Source organism: Filicampus tigris, chromosome 5 (genome assembly GCF_054856515.1).
Source record: "Filicampus tigris isolate MCC_2025a chromosome 5, RoL_Ftig_1.0, whole genome shotgun sequence".
Taxonomy (NCBI): domain Eukaryota; kingdom Metazoa; phylum Chordata; class Actinopteri; order Syngnathiformes; family Syngnathidae; genus Filicampus; species Filicampus tigris.
Window position 1 is genome coordinate 10,983,849 of NC_141221.1, and position 20,554 is coordinate 11,004,402.

Genomic DNA, 20,554 nt, shown 5'->3' on the forward strand with positions numbered 1-20,554 from the left:
GCCTTCTAGAACTCCAGTCTGGATATGGGCTACACCATGGAATGGTTTTCAGCCAATTACAGATCTCTCTAAGACCTAGTTGCAATTTATTTTTGTCTGTAACAGGCTTCAATACTAAGTCCTTACAGACGAGCTATGGGCACAGGTGTCTCATTTGTGTACACCTGTAGCAGGGCAAAATGCTTTTTTTTGACCAAAGAAAATGTTTTGAATGTAAGTTTTCCAAAAGTGTTCAAGTCTCTGATGGTGAAACATCTCTGATTTTTATTGCAACAACTCAGGGACATTCAAAAATATTTTTCTCAAAAAATCATGTGCCTTTGCAATTTGAAACCAAAGAACTGTGGCATTTAAAGCACATGAGAAAGTGTACAGTTGTACAGATTTTATGCCATATTTCAGGCTGTACAAGTATCCAAAACATGAAAAAAAAATTGAGTGGTAATTAAGCTAAAAGTCACATGCACACACCCATATTGTATTAAATGACATGGCCGAGAGTGCCTTGTTGTTGTTCTCACGCTCCCCCCGACACACCGTTTCTCGGCAACGGGCCTGCAAACGGCACACAGACTTTCCATGTTTTTTATTAGCACAAACACTTGCACATTTCACTTTCTTGGGAGCCATACTGTGAGCTAATTTACAGCATACAGCAGAAAATATACATGATGTAGAAGGATAAAATACACTGTGGGCAGTCAAGATGAGTTTATGTTGCTTATGGCAATGCTGGCTTGCAGTTAAATATACAGTCGCTGATAAATTGCAAAGTCTTTATTTGCCAAAGTGGTCCATGCAGTTCTATAAATTTCACTTGCAAATGAATAGACAATGTTGGCCACTGCAAATAATTGAATGGCAGACTGAATGAGACTCATTTCGATTATAATTCATTAGAGGACAAGCAACATTTCAAAGCAATTCAATGTAAGCGATGTGAAGTTTAGTGGAGGAGCTACTCAGAGGATGGTACCACTTTCCTTCCAGCCACATAAACCTCCACTATGTTCCTATCGTCACCTGCGCAACAAGAACAAAGCTATCATGTTGAGGGTGTGGATGTCATGTGATACACAAAGGAATCGCAACTGGTCACTCACCCAAATTCAAAAACTTTTCCAGAATAATCTGAAAGTAAAATGATGATAAATCAGTTAGATTTACTGGATCTTTTTGTTTGACCACAAAACAGCTTAAGTCTGTGTTCACATTTGTTCAGTCCTAGTATGGAACAAAACAGTGTTTGGAATCATGTGTTTGGTCTTGGTTCAAAGATTTAAACAATTATATGTCCACTTAATCTATTGATCATATTGGTGTACAAACCACGCCTTCTAGAGAAATAAAAAGAAAAAAATGCTTAATATTTTTCGCACATAAGCCTCTTCATCAGGTGTCCCCAACCACCGGGCCGCAGGCCACTTTGGACCAGGCCGCGGTGGGCCGCACAGATGAAAGAAATGAAAGAAAAAATACAGTACTTCCGGTTTATTTATTATCCGAGGCTGAAAAACATTTTGATTTGAAAAGTGACCGGATTCTCCCCGTTACATTTTTGATTTGACTCGTAACGCATGTCAAGTCGTCTCCGTCGCGTAACGCTAATATTAAATGCACAAGCTAGCAAATGAATAAAATAAACAGACGTATTTGGAAAGTTTCTCCCCCCCCCAGCCACCCCCCCCCCAAACAGGGAATAGTTAAAGGTATAGACTTGTATGAACCGGTCCGTGGAAGAAAAAAAGGTTGGCAACCACTGGGTTGCATAATACACAAATACCTGCGATTAGCTGGCAACCAATTCAGGGTGTACCCCGTCTACTGCCCGAAGACAGCTGGGATAGGCTCCAGCACATCCCTCAGGGGGATAAGCCGTTAGGATAATGGATGGATGTCACAAATACAAGACAAGACCAACACTCGATTGCCTAATGGGCTGGTTGATGGCCTTCAACTGGAAGGCTGCACCATGCTTTACATCGTGTTTGCAGAATAGCACTGGATTTTTCATTATCGTTAGTTACGATTTAGATTTGACTTGTTTCTTTTTTTAGTTAATTTTAATTCGTTTTTAAAACATCTTTGTTTGGTTTTATTAGTTGTTTTTTTCTGAAAATGCCTCATTTTAATTTAGTTTGTTAGCTTCAGAATTAGCTTTAGTTGTGAGAGAGAGAGAAAGAGAGAGAGAGAGAGAGAGAGTGAGAAAGAGAGAGATTTCTGGAGTGCAAGATGAAAAAGAAAATAGTCACTCAATATTGTGTAAAGTAAAGTAAATTACAATTCCCAAACGACAGCTTCACCTTCTTTATTCTATACGGCCAAGCAGTAATACCAAAATAAATACATTTAAAATGAACGCCAAAAGCTCTGAAAAACAATGAAATTTATTGAAAAAGCAGAAAATGACATTTTTGCTACTATCATAATTAGTTTTATGAACAAAATATAGTTTCAGTTAGTTATCGTTTTTTTAAAGGATTATCGTTTCAATTTTCTTTAACAAATTTTTTTTTTCAAATTTTGTTTTAGTTATTTCGTTAGCTTTTGTTTACTATATTAATCTCGATGTTTCAGCAGAGCAGATCTGAATACCAATCCAAATGTTTCAATTTGTGTGGAGAGGATTTTTAAAAATTGAAACAGTTAAAACAACAACATGGATCGTCATCTAAAAAATCCTGAACATTAAATACGATTTTGGTGGATTCAAGTGAAGCTAATTATAGACCAGAATGTGACACTCCAGGGATTGGGAAGATTTGCAAATAAACTGCATTGTTGGTAAACTGCTGGAGTAATGAGGGGGGAAAAAGTCTCGCTTTATAGCCCGTTTGTTTGATGAGTACAAGTGCGACGAAGGGTTTTGATGATGATGTTCTCACTAGAAAAAAACCTCACTATTAGCAACTGCACCAGAGTTCATTCTTGACCAAACCAAAGTGTGAACACAGTGTCAGTCAGTATTTCACTTTCAAACATACATTACCTTTGGTTCCTCATGCTGGATGAAATCAATGGGCCCATCTGGAACCGCTACATTCACCCTCAATGCGTCAAAGTCTTTGCCCACTTCAAAGTTTCCTATTTGGTCATCCAAAGACAAAGCTAGACACAAAAGACATATTCATAAAAATAACACCACTCCCTTCACACGTCAAGATGAACTCCTCCACATGGCAAATAAAATGCAGCTTTGTATTGTACCTTGGCTGCCTCCAAGTGTAGCCAACCTGAACACCTCCTCAAAGGTGAGCGTCTCAAGTTCCGGGTCCTGTACGGTAAGTATTTTGGACGTGTCCAAAGCTCTCCTCACAGCATCCAGCATCGAGGCTGAGTAGCCGCCAGCCACGTCTGACGCAGGACGTATCAAAAAGATCACACGATCAAGAGCAGGCACGGACAAAAACTTTTCCAAGAGAAAAGGGATTCAAATCTGATCGTTTTTAGTTGGCTTGTTGGTATTTTGTTGACCGCCAGATGCCCAAGATCATGCAAAGACTCAAAAAGAAAGAAACCCAGAAAGTTTCACTTCACTAATTGGGCTCAAAGGTGGTATCGTAATTCTGTTCTCACCTGTTCCAAGGCCAAGTTTCACTTTGTGGTTCAGGACATTACGAACATTCAGGAGTCCGCTGCACAACCTGAGTAGATGAATCATCATTCAGAAGGTGACACACAAATCTGTTGCAACACTAATTCATTTGTTTGTTGTCGTCTTATGTAAGCAAAAGGCGTTTCAAAGGAATCAGTCACACTTACGAGATGTTGGAGTTTGGACAGTGAGACAACGAGGCTCCTGTTTCACGAAACAATGCCAACTCTTCATCACTCAGATGGCAGCCATGTGCCATTACCGTCTGTGAAGACAACAAAATGAACCGAGTGCCTACAAACCTTTTTTTTAGACCAACGGCAAATCGATCTCACCTTGTTGGTAAGCAGATTATGTTTGTGGTAGACATCTGTGTAGGAATCATAATCAGGGAACAGCTCTTTCACAATCTTCACCTCCTCAACATTTTCACTGATATGACTCTGAGAATGAATGCAGAAATCATAAACCTAAAATCGTTGTTGTTTGTAACACTTCCGTTTGACTCTTTCAGCTCAGCAATTTAAAACAATTTGCGTGTACGACTAAAACTAAACGTGACTTCAACAATCTCTCTGGCAACGGTTCCCAGGGGTCATCACCGGGTGTGGTTGCCACGGTAAGCTCACCTGAATATGCAGGTTGTTATTCTTAGCCAGCTGTCCCAGTTGTCCCAGCAAGGCTCCCGAGCACGACAGGACAAAGCGAGGTGTTATCACGGGCTTCACCAGAGCATACTGACCGCGAAGAGACAAAAGCGTCAAACTGTCGTCAGTTTGAAGTTGATGCAAATAGACCACTCGTTTGACAAGAGAATCAATTGAAGGTATGAAAGACTGTTTGATGAACTATCACATTCACGAGGGTTCATACTCTGCCATGGAACAATGATTGCGGACAGTTTGAGGTTGAGATTGAGATTGATGCTATAAGAAACCTAGAATTTGCATTTTTCTGAACATTTCTGCTTGTACAGACCCTCACCTTCTTCTCCAGGAGCTCAGCAATGAACCTTAAAGGAGAAAAACATTTTATATATTTTGAATTGTATATATTTGCCCGTAAACAAATTCATACATCATACCACGCTGATGCGTAAAATTAAAAGTTGTATACACACCGACGGGTTTCCTCCAGGGACTCTTGAATGGTCTCTTTGTAATTTTTCACAGCATTGTTCCTGTCCATACACACCTTACCCACCAAGGCTCGCTGTCCCAAGTTGTCTATAAGAAGAAACAGCACAGTCTGAATCCCACACCGTTGCATGCATTATAACTTTTGCTGTCCGGCAATACGATTGATTAAGCCTTCATTTAAAGCCTTATCCCAGGGGTGTTCAAACATTTTCCTTGAACGGCCGCATACAGAAATGTAGAAAGATGAAAGGGCCGCTGTGAATTTGTTTTTTTTTTTTGCTTTAACTCATTAAACATGGTAAAAACAATCAATCAAAGAAAATATACATTGTTTATATAATGTAGTTATTTTGGAAAAACTGCTACTGTTTTTCTTTAAATTCCACAAACAACCCCCCACGATAGTAACGCGACCGTTTTTAGAGCTTTTACAGTTTGTTTGGACAACTACAAATGGTGTTTTTGATTCATGATATCGAAGACGTGCAAAACGTTGAACAAGGTTTGGATGGGGAGGCTACCATTCGACCTGATATGTGAGTCAGTGAGCCGCACGGAGTGCACGTTTTGCACATTCATAGAGCCTTCGGGTTATTTTTTTTCACTCACACGTCTGCAGCAGATGACATAACACAAGCCCTGAGCGTCTGTCCAGACACCTGCTGCCACTCATCAAGTCGCAATAGCCCAACCCCCCCCAAGGCGCGTTAGCGTGGTACTTGAGCCGTACTTTGCCTGACACATGAAATTGCTTCCTATAACTACATTTAACAGGCGTGGACTGTGACTGAAAACTGCTGGCTAAAATATTGGAGTTGTAGGCAATCACTGCAATGCAGCAAAACAACCACACCTCTCCCTTCTTTTCCAAAAGTGGCAAGTACATGTGGCTCATTCTGATGAATTGCAATATTTTCGGGGCGTGCAGAGACAGACACACTTTTGGCGAATGTTTTGTTATCAGTGAGCCAAGTATTAATAAAGATGCTTCAATTGAGATCTGGAAGTTTTTTAACGTGTTGTTTTGGTCCTGCTAGCACTTGTACTTGAAGTGATGTATTCAAACATTCCAGTTTAATTGGACTCCTTGAACTTCTTTCAGGTCATGAGGGACAGTACGATCTTAATTTGAATCTTTGTTTACTGTTTTATTTTTCAATTCCACAGAAATCAAAGGTATGTCATTTTCCATGCACACAGCGTATTTTCCAGGTCAGTTTTGGTCTGAGTATCCTCATAAAAATGGTCCATATCAAATTATTAACAAATTATCTTTTCAAAATGTGTTAATAGCCTACTATTAACTACTACTAAATGTAATTACTTTTAAATCAACGGTTCAGAAAAAAAAGGGAAAATATTTTCAACCACCTGTGATGTCTTCACGACTTGTTTGTTCTTCACTAGGTCGGATCATTTTTATGCTGTTTCAAGGTAATGGTTCACATTATTGTGGGTACGTAGAACAGTACTGTTGCATAATATCAGCTGGTTCTAATATTTTGGTGATTATACATATACGAAAGTGTTTTATGCAGCATGTTTTTCACCCTGCCTTACCACAATATCTGGAATTTGGCCTGTTTTACAGACAACACCTCCCCCATGCCCCCTCCCCCAAAATACACGTTATACAGCGGTCAGTGTAATCAAGAGAGACAAAGGTGAGGATTCATCGACCTTAAGTAGGGTGAATGACCATAAAGCTGCCAATGCCTGTGTTTTATTCACTGTAATTATTACGTCCTATACTGTATGCATGTACGCACCTCAAGCACAATGTGTGATAAGGGCAAGGTATAAAGCTTTTATGAGAGACATTACAAAGAGGAAGAGGATCAGGCATCAGCTGATAGGAGGTTTGTTCAGCAGCTGAAATGAGAATGACGCTAGTATATGTCACACACAATGGGATGTCATAACCAGAGGTGGGCATTACTACATTTTGCTGGTCCGTGCTTCGGTCGTCCGTCAGTGACCAGGGTACCTGTCCGTCATTCGTCAGTCTGTCAGTTAATCCTTCTGAAATCTGACAGTCCGTCAGTAGGGTTTCCCACCGTACCGTGAAAAACGGAACCGTCCCGTATTTAGAAATATAAGTACGCGTCCTGTATTGAGTTGTAAATATCGTGAGTGTCAAAAATAGTCTGTAAAATGTCGATGGAATTAGTGAACAACAGTTGCCTTTATATGACAACTTACGGTAATGGTCCTAGGACCTCTCGTTCTATGAAAAATGAGGTGACAGCATATTCATACACGAGTATGACGATACCGAATCCGCTTATCTTATTGGTCGAGGTAATGTTGCTTGCCAAACTCGATAGCGGAAAGACAAACAAAGCAGCGTGAATGGCGGTGACACATCTTCGAGGAGCAATGCGACCGGCAGAAGCACTACTTCTCCGCAAAAACGATTGCAAAAATACAGAGGAATCGAAAGCAGAAAACACATGGTTCGAAAAAGTGAGAGAAAATACCCATCAAGTGCACTGCACTGTGTGCCGGCGTACTTTCTCCATAGTCCATGGTGGATTGACTGACCTCAAACATACATGCTTTCAGTGGTGGAGACAAACGGGAGACTCAACAAAACTAGGGGAGCTCTAGACTAATTTGTTGTCCACCAGGTAACGCCAGAGCTAGATATGGTATGTAAAGAATTATTTTTTTAACCCTCTGATCAACTTGTTGTTGAGGTCCTGCCAGCACTTGTATTTGAAGTGGTGTATTCAAACATTCCCGTTTAGTTGGACTCCTTGACCTTCTTTCAAATGTCATGAGGCACTGTACAATCTTAATTTTAATCTTTCCGTACTGATTTTTTTTTTCATTTCCACAAAGAAAGAATGGTATGTCATTTTCCATGCGCACATCGGATTTTCCGTGTCAGTTTTGATCCAGGTCAAGAGTATCCTATATGAAGTTGTTAACTAATGATATTTTTATAATGTATTAATAGCCTGTCTGAAATTACTCAATTGAATTAGTTATTTTTTTATCAATGTTTCAGAAAAAAGGTACAATATTTTCAAGCACCTTTGGTGTCTTCACGACTTCTGTTTGTTGTTTAGTAGGTAGGATCATTTTTATGCTGTTTCAAGGTAATGCTTTAACAGAATGCATCTTATTGTGGGTGTGGAGAACTGTACTGTTGGATAATATCAGATGGTTCTAATATTTTCATCTAATATTACCTCAAAAGTTGTAAGTTGAGTCAAAAAAGGATTTTCCTTGAAAAAGTATTGATGTTATGAAAATATGAAAAATAATGGCGTTATTAAATTATACATATCCAAAAGTGTTTTATGCAGCTAGTTTGTCACCCTGCTTTACCCCAAAATCTGGACTTTTGCCTGTTTTAATGACAACACCCAGACTAACAGATCGTTACTAACAGACGCGGTTAGTGACGATTACACTGATGTGTAAACCACTTCCGTCATTTGTCAGTCTGCCATCTTTAAAAGGTGTCCCGTCATTCAGCAATTGTCAGCAAAATAAGTGTCCATTAGTGACGGACTGATGGAATGCCCACCTCTGAAAACAACCACTAAACACCAGAGTTGGGCATTCCATCCTGGATGGACGCCCATTTTGTGGACGGACGGACGGAGGACATAACGTTTTTTTAAAAAGGACAGACTAAGCATGGACGGAAGTGGGTTTTCGTCCGTCCCTGTAATCGTCCCTAACCGGGTCAAGTACCAACTGACGTGTTGTGCTGGGTTCTTTCAAAAAGCAAGACCACTGTTCTCTTCTGCAATACCATGGAGCCGCCTTTATTAACTGCCTTTAAAATATTATGACCCTCATAAACCATGGACCCCTTGGACTAAATTTATAAAACGTTAGGATACGATGATAAAATAAGTGTTTTATATTGTGAGCTTTTTTGAGGCTTTTTATGACAGGATGTATATGGCCATTTGCTCATATGCATATCTAATGCAAATATTATCGAGAACAAAAGAGTGGGCAAAGGTACCTGCAATGTGACCCAGCAAGAGAGAGGAGTCAGTATGTATTGTAGCGAAGTAACAAGCGGTGGTTGTTCCATTTCTCAGAGTTCTTCTCTGTGAATGACATGGATTCAATTAAAGGATTAAGATGGTCTGTTTTGTTAACCAGCGGACAGTACGCACATTTCTAAAAAAATAGGTTTTAGGTACTTTTATATAGTTATCACACATCTCGAGGCACTCACCACAACTTGAGTGTAGACCTCCCGTGCAAAACTTTTGTCTTTAAAGCGTGATTCCACCGGAAATGTGTATTTGTTGAGCCAGTCAAGCAGGGACATGTCCAGGGCCGTGCCAGCGTAGCTGTATTGGGGGGCGTGGATGTGGGTGTCCACCATTCCAGGCATGAAGAATTCACTACAACACACAGTGCAGTGTATATTATTTGTACACCCTGTGTCCACAGTCATTTTAGTTGGACAATTGCATCACTTGTGCTGTTTTGAAGTCTATGAAGTAATACGTAGGCATTTGTATTTGTACACTTACTGTTTTTCTAGGTGAATTACTGATGATGGACTGAATGCATGTTCTTTCGAGAGTCGTTGCAGATCTTTGCCTTCTCCAATAAAGGCAATCTGATGGTAGAATGGACCTTTTTTAATTGGCATAAGTCAAACAAAAAGGCTTCCACACATGATCTAAAAACAATTCTCATGCATTGATAACAACATGGATGATAAACGCAGTTGAGTGAACATTAGAAGTTACTCGCCCATCATCATCATAGTCATACTACTAATACTAATATAACAGTAATAATAATAATAATAATAATAATAATAACAAACAACTAATAGAATGACAATATTTTAATTAATATTATAAATAATAAATATAATTAAAAAATACCAATACAAGACAACTATTAGAATAATAAGAACACATTAATACATGTCATGTCATGTCATCTTCCAAACCGCTTATCCTATATAGGGTCGCGGGGAGTTGCTGGAGCCTATCCCAGCCGTCAATGGGCGAAGGCAGACTACACCCCGAACTGGTCGCCAGCCAGTCGCAGGGCACACATAGACACTGTCACTGAGCGGGAATCGATCCCACGCTGCCCGCACACAACTCAGGCGTGTGTACCACTACACTATCAGCGGACTCACATTAATACATTTACAATACATTTTTTTAAACAATACAACTATAACACTAAAAAAAATAAAAAAGTAATTGTGCACAAAATGTCAGAATTTTAGTACAAAATATTACATATACTACTAAAACAAATAATGTGTACAATACTAAAACTAGTAATATAATAAAATAAACTACAATACTGAAACCAAATAACATAGTTCATGGAAAATAAACGACAATGAACACAGAATAATAAAAATACAAATAGTAAAACCTATTATTACAAATATTAGGAAAGCATCCTGAGATTCATATCGAATCGTCTTATATTGGAGAGATGCATGCCCCAAAATATATAATCCTAAAAAGTACTACAAAGAAATCAAATACTACTGCTAATATAATAAACTGCAATGACTAATATTCATGTCGAGTGTAAAACTAATAATACTCAAAATCCTACTTGATATACTAAACTATTAATAAAAATAAATGAAATAATACTAATAAAACTACGACGACAACTACTATAATAATAATCCATCCGCAGAGCAAACAACCATTCACTCACACAAAAGGACAATTTCAGTTAACCTAATACTGTACTCCTACTACAAAAAATACCTTTCCGTTGGCATGAACTCCGACTAGTGCATCTTGCAGGACCTTGACTGCTTCTTCCCGGGTGGCATGGATCAAGGTCCCCCCGAAGACGCGCTTCCTCGCAGAGGCTCCGTCCGGATTCGCCATCACGACTTCAGAGCAGTGACACACAACCGCGCTTTCACCTGCAGCGGACTGCGGCTTTGCGTCGTGTGTCTCCTTGACAAAGCGGCGACGCGGGTGGAGGCGGAGGAGGGAAGAGCGGAGAAGGGGACGCACCTGACCTAGGAGGAAATGCTCAGCCAATAGGAGAGCGTGGAGCAGCTGGGTGTGTCGACGTGGACATTTGCTCCGTACTGTATTTTCAACAATTGTATAATATCTCCTCTTTGTCCAGTTTGAACTCGGACCAAACATTAAGGAAGGGCGGGACTGAGATTGCTGCAAGACATAATATTAGGTACATTTGCACAATGTCATGTCATGTCATCTTCCAAACCGCTTATCCTATACAGGGTCGCGGGGAATTGCTGGAGCCTATCCCAGCCGTCAATGGGCGAAGGCAGACTACACCCCGAACTGGTCGCCAGCCAGTCGCAGGGCACACATAGACACTGTCACTGAGCGGGAATCGATCCCACGCTGCCCGCACACAACTCAGGCGTGTGTACCACTACACTATCAGTGGACTTTGCACAATGTAACGAGACCCAATACATCACTATTAACGAAAATAATAATACGCCAGAGTGACTATTAATGGGGCAATGTGTCTATTATTGTTGCTCAGGCAATGAACACTGGTCTCAATGGCCTCTTCACAATTGTTTGTTCATTAGTTTTGTCTTGTAACAGGTACATTTGTTATAGTAATTATTAGTTCGGTATTAGTTTTATAGACGCTCTTTACAAGTTTATTTGTTTGAATAAATCACGACAGAGTCTTTTGGGGGGGCGGGGGGGGGGGGCACTTTATTACTGATGTCATTTTTACATGCTAACATATTATATAAGTGTCCAAGTGTCCCTTTAATGGTTAAAATTTGAACAGAGTCTCCGTCGTCAGCCTGGAATAAGAGGATATTTTATGCTAACTTTGCATCTGAAGACTTTGAAAAGATAAGCTTTCGAAAAGAGCCTCGGAAGATGATCTCACACCCGCTCACATTTAAGGACAAGTTACAGAGTTATTAGTCCCAGCCTATTCTCAAACTGGCATTTTGCAAAGACTGTGAATTTTGCAGGGTCACCACTATTTACAAGACTACAACTAGATTCTTTAGGCATTTTGTTTCACACAATGCAATTTTTTCCTCCCCATCATCTTGATAGAAACCTACAAAATGGAGAAGCAGAAGTTTTAGGCTACAGCTATCAAGAGTATACAGCAGGAGCAAAAAAAAACAAAAAAACAACTAAAAAACGGCGACAATAGAGCATACTGCAGAATGTGGGCCTTATGAAATATTGGATATGTATACATAATAAATAAGAAAAATAAGCAACACACAAACATTTGTATTATTTATCATTCTATTATATGATATATCATTATCTTTATTACTCACATCACCCGCGACGTTCATCCCACTTGGGGATCGAACCCACTCCAACATCCATGACTGGCTTGGGGGTAATAAATGCTAACAACTTAACTAAAAGTCCTGGCCTGTCATGTAAGCCTAAATATTTGGAATGTGCGAGGAAATCAGAGAAGTCCCATGTAGGTCTACAAGAGTTGAATGAGTCTTAAAGCAACACTGTCTCGTGTCAGTTTTTGTTGATTATGGCGGCGCCATGGGGACAAAAGCGGTAGTAATTTGACAAGTCAACCACATTCACCCATGCACACCAGCGCGTTGCGTCGTGAAATCCTGAGCTCTCGCTGGCCTGCCAGTTGGACTGAATTGCATTTCTATTTCCAGTGACTGTGTGAAAGATGAATAGCAATGAGGATGAATAATAATGAAACTAACTTTGTTCAAGCAATACTTTTGTTTTGGTGTTTTTTTTGTTTTGGGGCTTCTGCCATGACACCAGTAATAGCGTGTAGACGTTCGAGTTCCTTATAGCGAAAGGAGGAAGTGAGTATGCCATAAAGTAATTCAGGACATTTGTATTTTTTTGTGTGCTAGGGTTGCTTCCATCCTCCTCAATGTTGCTTAGTGCGATTAAAAACGATACAGCCGCCCCCCCCGAGCATGACCAAAGTCACATTCAACTACTTGTAAGTCAATAATTCATCGAAAGAGTTGTGACATTGTTTTTATTAAGGTCGATTTGCAGCCCAGTGCTGCTTTAACTGTAAAATAATATGTGATGTATACTGTCATCATAATGTCACACTACTTTCTACTGCATGTACAACATGAACCGCTGAGCCACATTACATCACAATGTCTTGAGGAAATTGATGTTGGATCAGCCTGTGATCTCACTCATATGAAGAGGTTACTTCAGGCTATGAAGTGGTTGCTCCCAGCACTTCCTTTTTGGTGTGGTGCAATGTGTTCACCATAATATTTCACTCATTTGAAAGACTTAAATATTGAGGTTCCTTTGATTTGATACTTTCCTTATCCACAATAAAGTATATGAAATTATATAGAGCAGCTTCACTATTAAATTTATTTTATTCATGAATTTGAGGAATAATGGGGCCTCATTAAAAAGGAAAAAATATATAGTGGTTCTAAAAAGTTTACATTCCCTGTTCAAATGCCATTTTTTTGTGATAAATTAGACCAAAATAAATAATTTCAAAACTTTTTCATTCACGTTGACTGTACTGCATAGTAATAGGTAAATCGTGCTGCAATATTTGTTTCATACTGTGACTTTTAGTGTGCTACTTTAAAGCTAGACTGTTATTTTGATATCAAGTGCAAAGATGGAAACAGGGATATCAGGTGATGGTGTTGAGGGGGAAAACGTGCACACAAGTGAAATTTGTGAGTGGATGACTGACAAGTTATGTAATTTAGCCAATGTTTAGTACAACTAGCTCAAATATTAGCACTGGGTAGAACAGGGGTCATCGACATGGAAATAAATTGTTGCATATTAATATGAATCTGTTCCCTACCTTGATAAATCATTGTGGCATAATTGTCAAGTCAAATTTATTTATATAGCCCTTAATCACAGGAAAGTCTCAAAGGGCTTCACATATGCACCAGATCGTATACACGACATACCCTGATCTTAACCCCCAGGAGGGCAAGGAAAAACTTTTTTAAAAAAGTGAGAAACGTTGAGAAGGGACCACAGATGGGGGAATCCCCCTTCCAGGATGATCAGGCTGCAATGGATGCCGAGTGGGCAACATTGAACACACATTGTAGTAGTATACAGTGTTTGTTAAAGTGATGTGAAAGTTAATCAAATTGTGAGAAATTAACATGATCGGTGTCTTCACATATTTAATATAACAGAATTAAAGATCATTTGAGCATTAGTTGAGAAGGGTGTATCAAATTTGTCATCTTTTACATTAATCAGCTCCAAAGAAGGAGCTCTGAGTTTCAAAAGGGTTGATGACCCCTGGGTTAGGACAACCTAGATGCAGGTCAACATATGGTCATTGTAGTAAAGGGCAAAGGAGTGTGTGAGGGACATATCAAGTGCTATTTGTGTGACTTGTGGGAGTGCAATGATTCACCCTTGAGGAAGGAAAGGGTAGAAATCCTGTGATAATTGTATCAGCGCCACATGATCAATGGTTGAGAGCGCTGGATCTGCGGCACGCGAACATGTCCAAAACGCAAACGACCACAAAAAAAACGCAAGAAAAATGAGAACCACTTTGTTGTGCAAACCAGCTGCAGTAGAATGATGTCAACATTTGATGGGCATGTTTGAACTGCAATACAGGTTTTAAAGGTCAGAGATGTGAAATTGGGAAATCCGGGTCTAGGCAGTAAAAATCCTGCCACAGTTTGGCTTTAGCCACAGGTGCTTCTACTCAACCAGTAAGTAAAATGACCTCAGTTGATTAGAAGCACCTGTGGCTAAAGCCAAATTGTGGCAAGGTTTTTACTTTCTGGACCTGAATTTGCCATCTCTGTTAAAGGTTGAGTTTGCACTCTTAAAAAAAACACACACACACACAAATTTTGTCTTAAATGTTAAAACTGTCTGCATGACCTGACATTAGAATATTATACTGGTCAACACATTTTTACATTTTTTTTGTTAAATCACAAATGCAAGTAATGCCCTCAATTTTTCTCTAGCACATCCCATTTTTATAATAATACTAATAATACAATAATATAATATGTCATCTTCCAAACCGCTTATCCTATATAGGGTTGCGGGGAGTTGCTGGAGCCTATCCCAGCCGTCAATGGGCGAAGGCAGACTACACCCCGAACTGGTCGCCAGCCAGTCGCAGGGCACACATAGACACTGTCACTGAGCGGGAATCGATCCCACGCTGCCCGCACACAACTCGGGCGTGTGTACCACTACACTATCAGTGGACATAATATAATATGAAATATTAGTATTATATTTTGTAATATTTATTAATTAAGGGTTAGGTTCAGGAATAGTTTGATTTTTTTTCTGGAAACATCATAGCTTTCAATTACAATGCATGGTAAAAATCCAACATCAAACCAGTAACATTTCATGTTTGGCAACTTTCCACCAGGACTAGGCCAAGCCACCAATTTAGCAGCCTTGCTGTCCACATTGTACCTACATCTGCATCTCGCGTGCATGTGAGGGGAAGTGAGGCTACTTTCAAATCTTGCTAGCAACTTGAACACAGTAGACTGCACTTTAATCATTTGACCATATTCCGATTTATAGCTCCTGCTAATGGAAACTATTGATGATCTGATGCACATAACTCATAGAAAGCATTACAAAATTTGTTTCAATGGAAAAAGTGGGCTTGCATTGCGAATGTCATGGCACATCTGTTTTCTGGGTTTTGTCATGTGATTTTTGCAATGTGAGACCAAGGGTAGAGAGACATCTATTTCAGTCGGTGTCAGAGGGCGGTATTGGACAAACGGTGGCCGACAGAGCTGAGGGAAGCAGGAAAACAAACCACTGCAGCAAAGAAACTACAGTACTTTAGTGTCCAGATCCAAGAGCGTAAGTCAAAATGTTTTTTAGCAGTGTTTTATGCGCCTCCACTAATGTAAACACGGTATTCTGATATATGTTGCGCTTGCAGAATAAGAATAAGGCAGAAAAACACAGCCGTTTTTATCTTCTGGTACTGTCATGTTGTCTTGTACTGCCACCTGCTGTCAACTGAAATTGACAGCAGGATGCCTATGGGATCAGCTCGCAAATATCACAGCTCATCTGTGTTCTGAATAATCAGAATACCACGTTTAGACTAGTGGGGTCACATAAAACATATTGCAAAGACATTTCTTTTTTGACTAGACTTCTGCTCTAATTAATAAGAAAAGTGCTGCACAAATTAGATGAATTATTAGGGCACAACGATACAAGGGGACATAAAAGGGGAAGTCAACCCAAACATATTTTTTTCAAGAATATGTTCCATGCAAGCCCACTAGTTGAAACAAGGTATTGTGATGTCATTTTCAGTCGACAGAAGTGACGTTTTCTTCTGGTACTCGGTCTTCACACATCCCAAAAGCATGCATGTTAGCCTCATTTAAGACTCTAAATTGTCCTTCGGTGTAAATGTGAGTATGAATGGTTATTTGTCAATATGTGCACTGCGATTGACTGGCGACCAGTCAAGGGTGCGCCTCGGCTCTCGACCACATCTGCTGGGATAGGCTGCAGCTCACCGGTGACCCTCACGATGACAATAAATGGACAGATGTTTGTTAAATCTGCCTTACCAATAAACCAGCAGAATGTTGCCACTATGATATCATACTTTGCAAATAAACACTGTCTAATAAGTCAATTGTCCATTTACTTTGTGATTTTCACTCGAGATACATCTGGAAGTGGAGGAGAATTGCTCCGTGTCATCTTTGGTACTGATTGACTATCTTCATCTTCTTTGTCCTCAAGATCACTGAAGTCCTCCTCCTCCTCCTCATCATCACTGTCCAAATTCTCCAAGTCCTTTTTGACTTTCTTTATGCTACCCATGTCCTCTTCTTTTTGGTCCAGATGAGAGTTAACTCTGTAATAGTGGCAGAGAAATCATCATCATTATCACTGTTTGGATGTCAACAAGTAACTTATAGAGCTTGGGCTCCCAAACTGTGTTACTTTTCAAGTGTGCCACCGGAATATTAGGCTGTGTAACGTAATTACACACTTACCTTATTTTCTTTTTCGCCCACAGCAAATAATGCTAAAATGTGATTTCTGACTCATAATCAAAATAATAAAATAACACTGGTCAACAATTTTTTTATTTTTTTTTAAATCAGAGATGAACTTTTCTAGATTACTTTTTTTGTGCTGATTGCCCTTGTTGTTTCTCCAGCATATCAGGTTTTTAGAATAATCCTAATAATAAAGTAACAATAATATACGTGACGGGGTGGCCCCGTCAGGTGCTGCAGGGAGGCCGCTGCCCCATCTCCGCATTTTCTGTTGCTCATCGCGGTGGTTTTGTGTGCACACTAGATCGCTGTTATATCATCTGCCACGCCATAGTCCTCGTGTTCCGCAAACTTTTCTCCAGTATCCGCCTACCATTCACAACTCTCCACTGGCAAACCGAGTGCTGCTGTTACTTCCAGGTTTTGTAGCGTCATGCGCGGGGCGCCGGTGTGTGATATTACAGGGACGTCATGGTTTTGCAGTAAAATTATTTTCTTATTGTTTCTGAGCAGACGAAGGGCGCAGAGCTATGACTGGTTGAATGATTGCATTTTCTAGTATTATTATTATTGATGATAATGAAAATGTGGTTTTCATGAGGAAAAATTATTTTTAGAATTAATTGGTTTAGGGGAGGGGCCTAGGTGTTAAACAGGGGGCCATCCACTGTTTCTCTGTCACTGTGTGAGCCCGCACTTGCTAAAGAGAAGAGCAGTCTTTTGCAAGTTGTATGATTATTATAGTGTTATGTATGTTATTTTGATTTTGTATGGAAATAAACTGGGAAAAAACATGACATCCTTCAGCTATGCCATGTTATTACTAAGGTCCATCTAGAACCCTGTTACAATATAATATGGAATATACTAATATGATTAGTAATATTGATGAATTAAGGGTTAGGTTTAGTAACAGGTGGATTTTTTCTCTGAGACGTTATTGCTATAAATTACAATGCATGGTAAAATCTATTGCACACGTTTTTATAGGTCAAGATTAAAAACCAAAAATGAAAATATCTAAAAAAAAACGTATGTGCTTGAAAAAAAAACATATATACATTTTTAAAATCAGCACTAAAAATCTGTTTAGAGACACATAAGCCATTCTGATTAAAATTTGCTGTTGACCAATGGAAAAAAAGTCATTTACTGAATTGTGATTGAGTGTCTGTCAGGTGGCAGTGAGACTAGACTTATTTAGGTATGTTTTATTTTATGTGCAGTACATTTTAATTGAATCATTCATTTCTCATTTACTTATATATTGTATTTATATTTATTTACATGTCGTTACCCTGTGCAGTTATCTGAATGCAATTTGTGTTTGAAGTGTATATGGAAATGGACCAAAAATAGAAAAACGAAGAAAAATCTGTTAAAGTCATGATTTGGGCACTTGGAACTAGAGTCTAACTCCAGTGATCTAGTGACAGGAGCTTTGGCGCTACCTTACTCCCTCTATTGTCAAGTCAAAGGAACTGTTAAGAGGCACTTCGTACCCAGGGGGTGGCAGCATTCTCAAACAAACTGCTTATCAAGTACTAGGACATTTTAATCCTGCTGTTGGAAGAAACTCCCCTAAAATGTAACTATAGCACAAATTTTATCCGAAAACATAATGTTGATAATGTCTATTGACGATGTTGTACACTACTAAGACATGCATTATTTCCTCAATTCTAGACAGAAAACAATATTTTGATCAAACTATGATGTATAAGGCTTTATGCATTTTTTAATAGTCAGAGGGTACTTACGGGATGACAATTTCCTCCTTTTTCCCGCACTTGCAGCATATTTCCAGCTGAAGAGAGCAGGGCTTACAAATGACATGATAAGCATCCTTCACAGTCTTCTGAGAACACTTGACACTGAAATAAGAAAACATGCATAAATACTATTAAAACGATAACAAAAACATATATTTAGCATTGCGAGGGGTCCTGGATCTGAGTCATTTTGAGATTACGAGCGGTGCGCGATGTAAGAATACATTATCACGCGGCACAAGACACGTTCATTGATTGCTGGATTTACTGGTTTTCATCTGGTTTGTTTTATGACCTACAAGGTTTTGCCATACAAAAAGGTACTGTAGTTGTGACATTTACGAACAGTGTTCATACTAGTTTGCGAGGCAGTGTAAGAATACATAGTCAAGTGGCATGAGAAGGTACGCTCAGTAACAGTCATACATACTCCTTCACTAAATTGTTCCAGAATTTTGGTCTAACATCAGAACTGGGCACTTCAACCTTTTTTGCCAGTCTGTCCTCCGTCCATGACCTGGGTACCCTTCCATCCTTGTCCTTCCGCCCTTATTCATAAAAATAATTGTCCTCTGACCCCGTCCGTCGTCGTCCTTTTAAAGCACTTCCATCCTTACATTCCTTCCCCCCACAATTGTTAAAACAAGATAGCATTAAGCACCCTCTGTGAAATGACATGTACATATGTCATTGGGATAGAATGAGCTAAAAGACTTCTTGTCCTCCATCCGTCCATCCACAAAATGATCATACGTCCAGGACGGACAAACGGACCGTTCCGCCCCTGGGACGGAATGCACATCTCTGCCTAATAGTGTTTTTCATGTATTTTCTCTAATTATATTATACTGCATTAGTAATAGACTACTACTAAAACGGTTAATGGATTTAAAAAAAATTTTTTTTTAATTATATCGGTTAATGTCAGAAAACTACGACCAATCGTTACCAAAATTCACATGCACATCTTTACTCAGGTCTGCAGTGCTGGCATACCACCAGTCAGTCACACGTACACGTAGAATATAAAATATAAATAATCAAGTGTAGAAAGAAACAGTGTAATATATTCATCTTACTCCCCCACGTGTGCAAATTATCTCAAGTGTTAACACTGTTTAAAATGTTATTTTCTTATCAAGCATATCCTAATATATTGAATCAATAAAACATTTAAAAAAAATTGAAGTTCTTTTGTCAGTTTTAATTTTGCTGCTTTTAGATTTTTGTTGAGGTACCGTTATGGGACCCGTATCGAGGTATTTTATGCAGGTATAGTATCTCAGTCAAATGTTTGGTATCCGGACAACACTATCGGGATCGTTATCCAGCTTCTGCAGACTTTGCTGATTAAATGATCATTTGAATCAGGTGTGTTGTAGCAGGGAGAGATGCAAAGAAGGCAGGGCACTGGCCCTCGAGGACTGGAATTGCCCACCCCCGATTTAGACTATATACTTACCATTTCCGGGGCTGTGTTAGAGATTTGTATTTGCTGTACTTGACTTTCCACTCAAGAACATCCTTGCAGTGTTGACAAAGTCCATCGTGGATCTTGGAATTTGCCTTCTACGTTAACAAAAACATGTTAAAAACAGATTACATTTTACACAAAGCTGTAGAGTTTTAAAAAAAAAACGATTCGTACCATGCAAATCGTCCTCGATGATCTTATGAACAGGTCTTACCTTTACTTGTACACTCGCTCCGTATTTGTCGTTTTTGAAGGCCGTGGTGTTTTGATATTTTTGGCCTCTCGAACGAGACGCGTTGCCCCTCTGTGAACTCATAGTAGTTAGTTGTTACTAGTTAAACACACATTGGCAGTCTGGCAAGCGAACTACACGCTACAAAACATCTGACCCGGAAGTAGTTTCGATTCGCCACAGTAACTGGGCGGATTTGTTACCACCCACTGGCGCATCACTTGAAGTGTTCTTGGGTGTTTTTTATGTATTTTATTTTAGTAAGTCTAATTTTAACAAAAAAATAATACAATAAGAATAGAAAAAGCCATAATTCATCCGACAAAAATGGCAAGTATTTAGTAGCG

General features: G+C 39.3%; 2 protein-coding genes across 2 annotated transcripts; both read right to left on the reverse strand.

Moving 5' to 3' along the window:
* Positions 1-244: 244 nt before the first annotated feature.
* On the reverse strand, positions 245-10,900 carry gda (guanine deaminase). The gene is made up of 14 exons (XM_086030892.1): positions 10,470-10,900; positions 9,246-9,334; positions 8,942-9,113; positions 8,723-8,810; positions 4,716-4,821; positions 4,580-4,607; positions 4,225-4,332; positions 3,931-4,038; positions 3,763-3,860; positions 3,577-3,644; positions 3,208-3,354; positions 2,990-3,108; positions 1,104-1,131; positions 245-1,023 (listed from the first exon to the last, which is right to left on the reverse strand). Exons 1-14 carry the CDS (start codon positions 10,863-10,865, stop codon positions 959-961), a joined length of 1,620 nt encoding a protein of 539 aa, XP_085887018.1. The 5' UTR covers positions 10,866-10,900; the 3' UTR covers positions 245-958.
* A 4,052-nt stretch (positions 10,901-14,952) lies between these two features.
* On the reverse strand, positions 14,953-20,411 carry c5h9orf85 (chromosome 5 C9orf85 homolog). The gene is made up of 4 exons (XM_086030847.1): positions 20,190-20,411; positions 19,964-20,070; positions 18,490-18,603; positions 14,953-16,581 (listed from the first exon to the last, which is right to left on the reverse strand). Exons 1-4 carry the CDS (start codon positions 20,289-20,291, stop codon positions 16,365-16,367), a joined length of 540 nt encoding a protein of 179 aa, XP_085886973.1. The 5' UTR covers positions 20,292-20,411; the 3' UTR covers positions 14,953-16,364.
* Between the last annotated feature and the right edge of the window lie 143 nt (positions 20,412-20,554).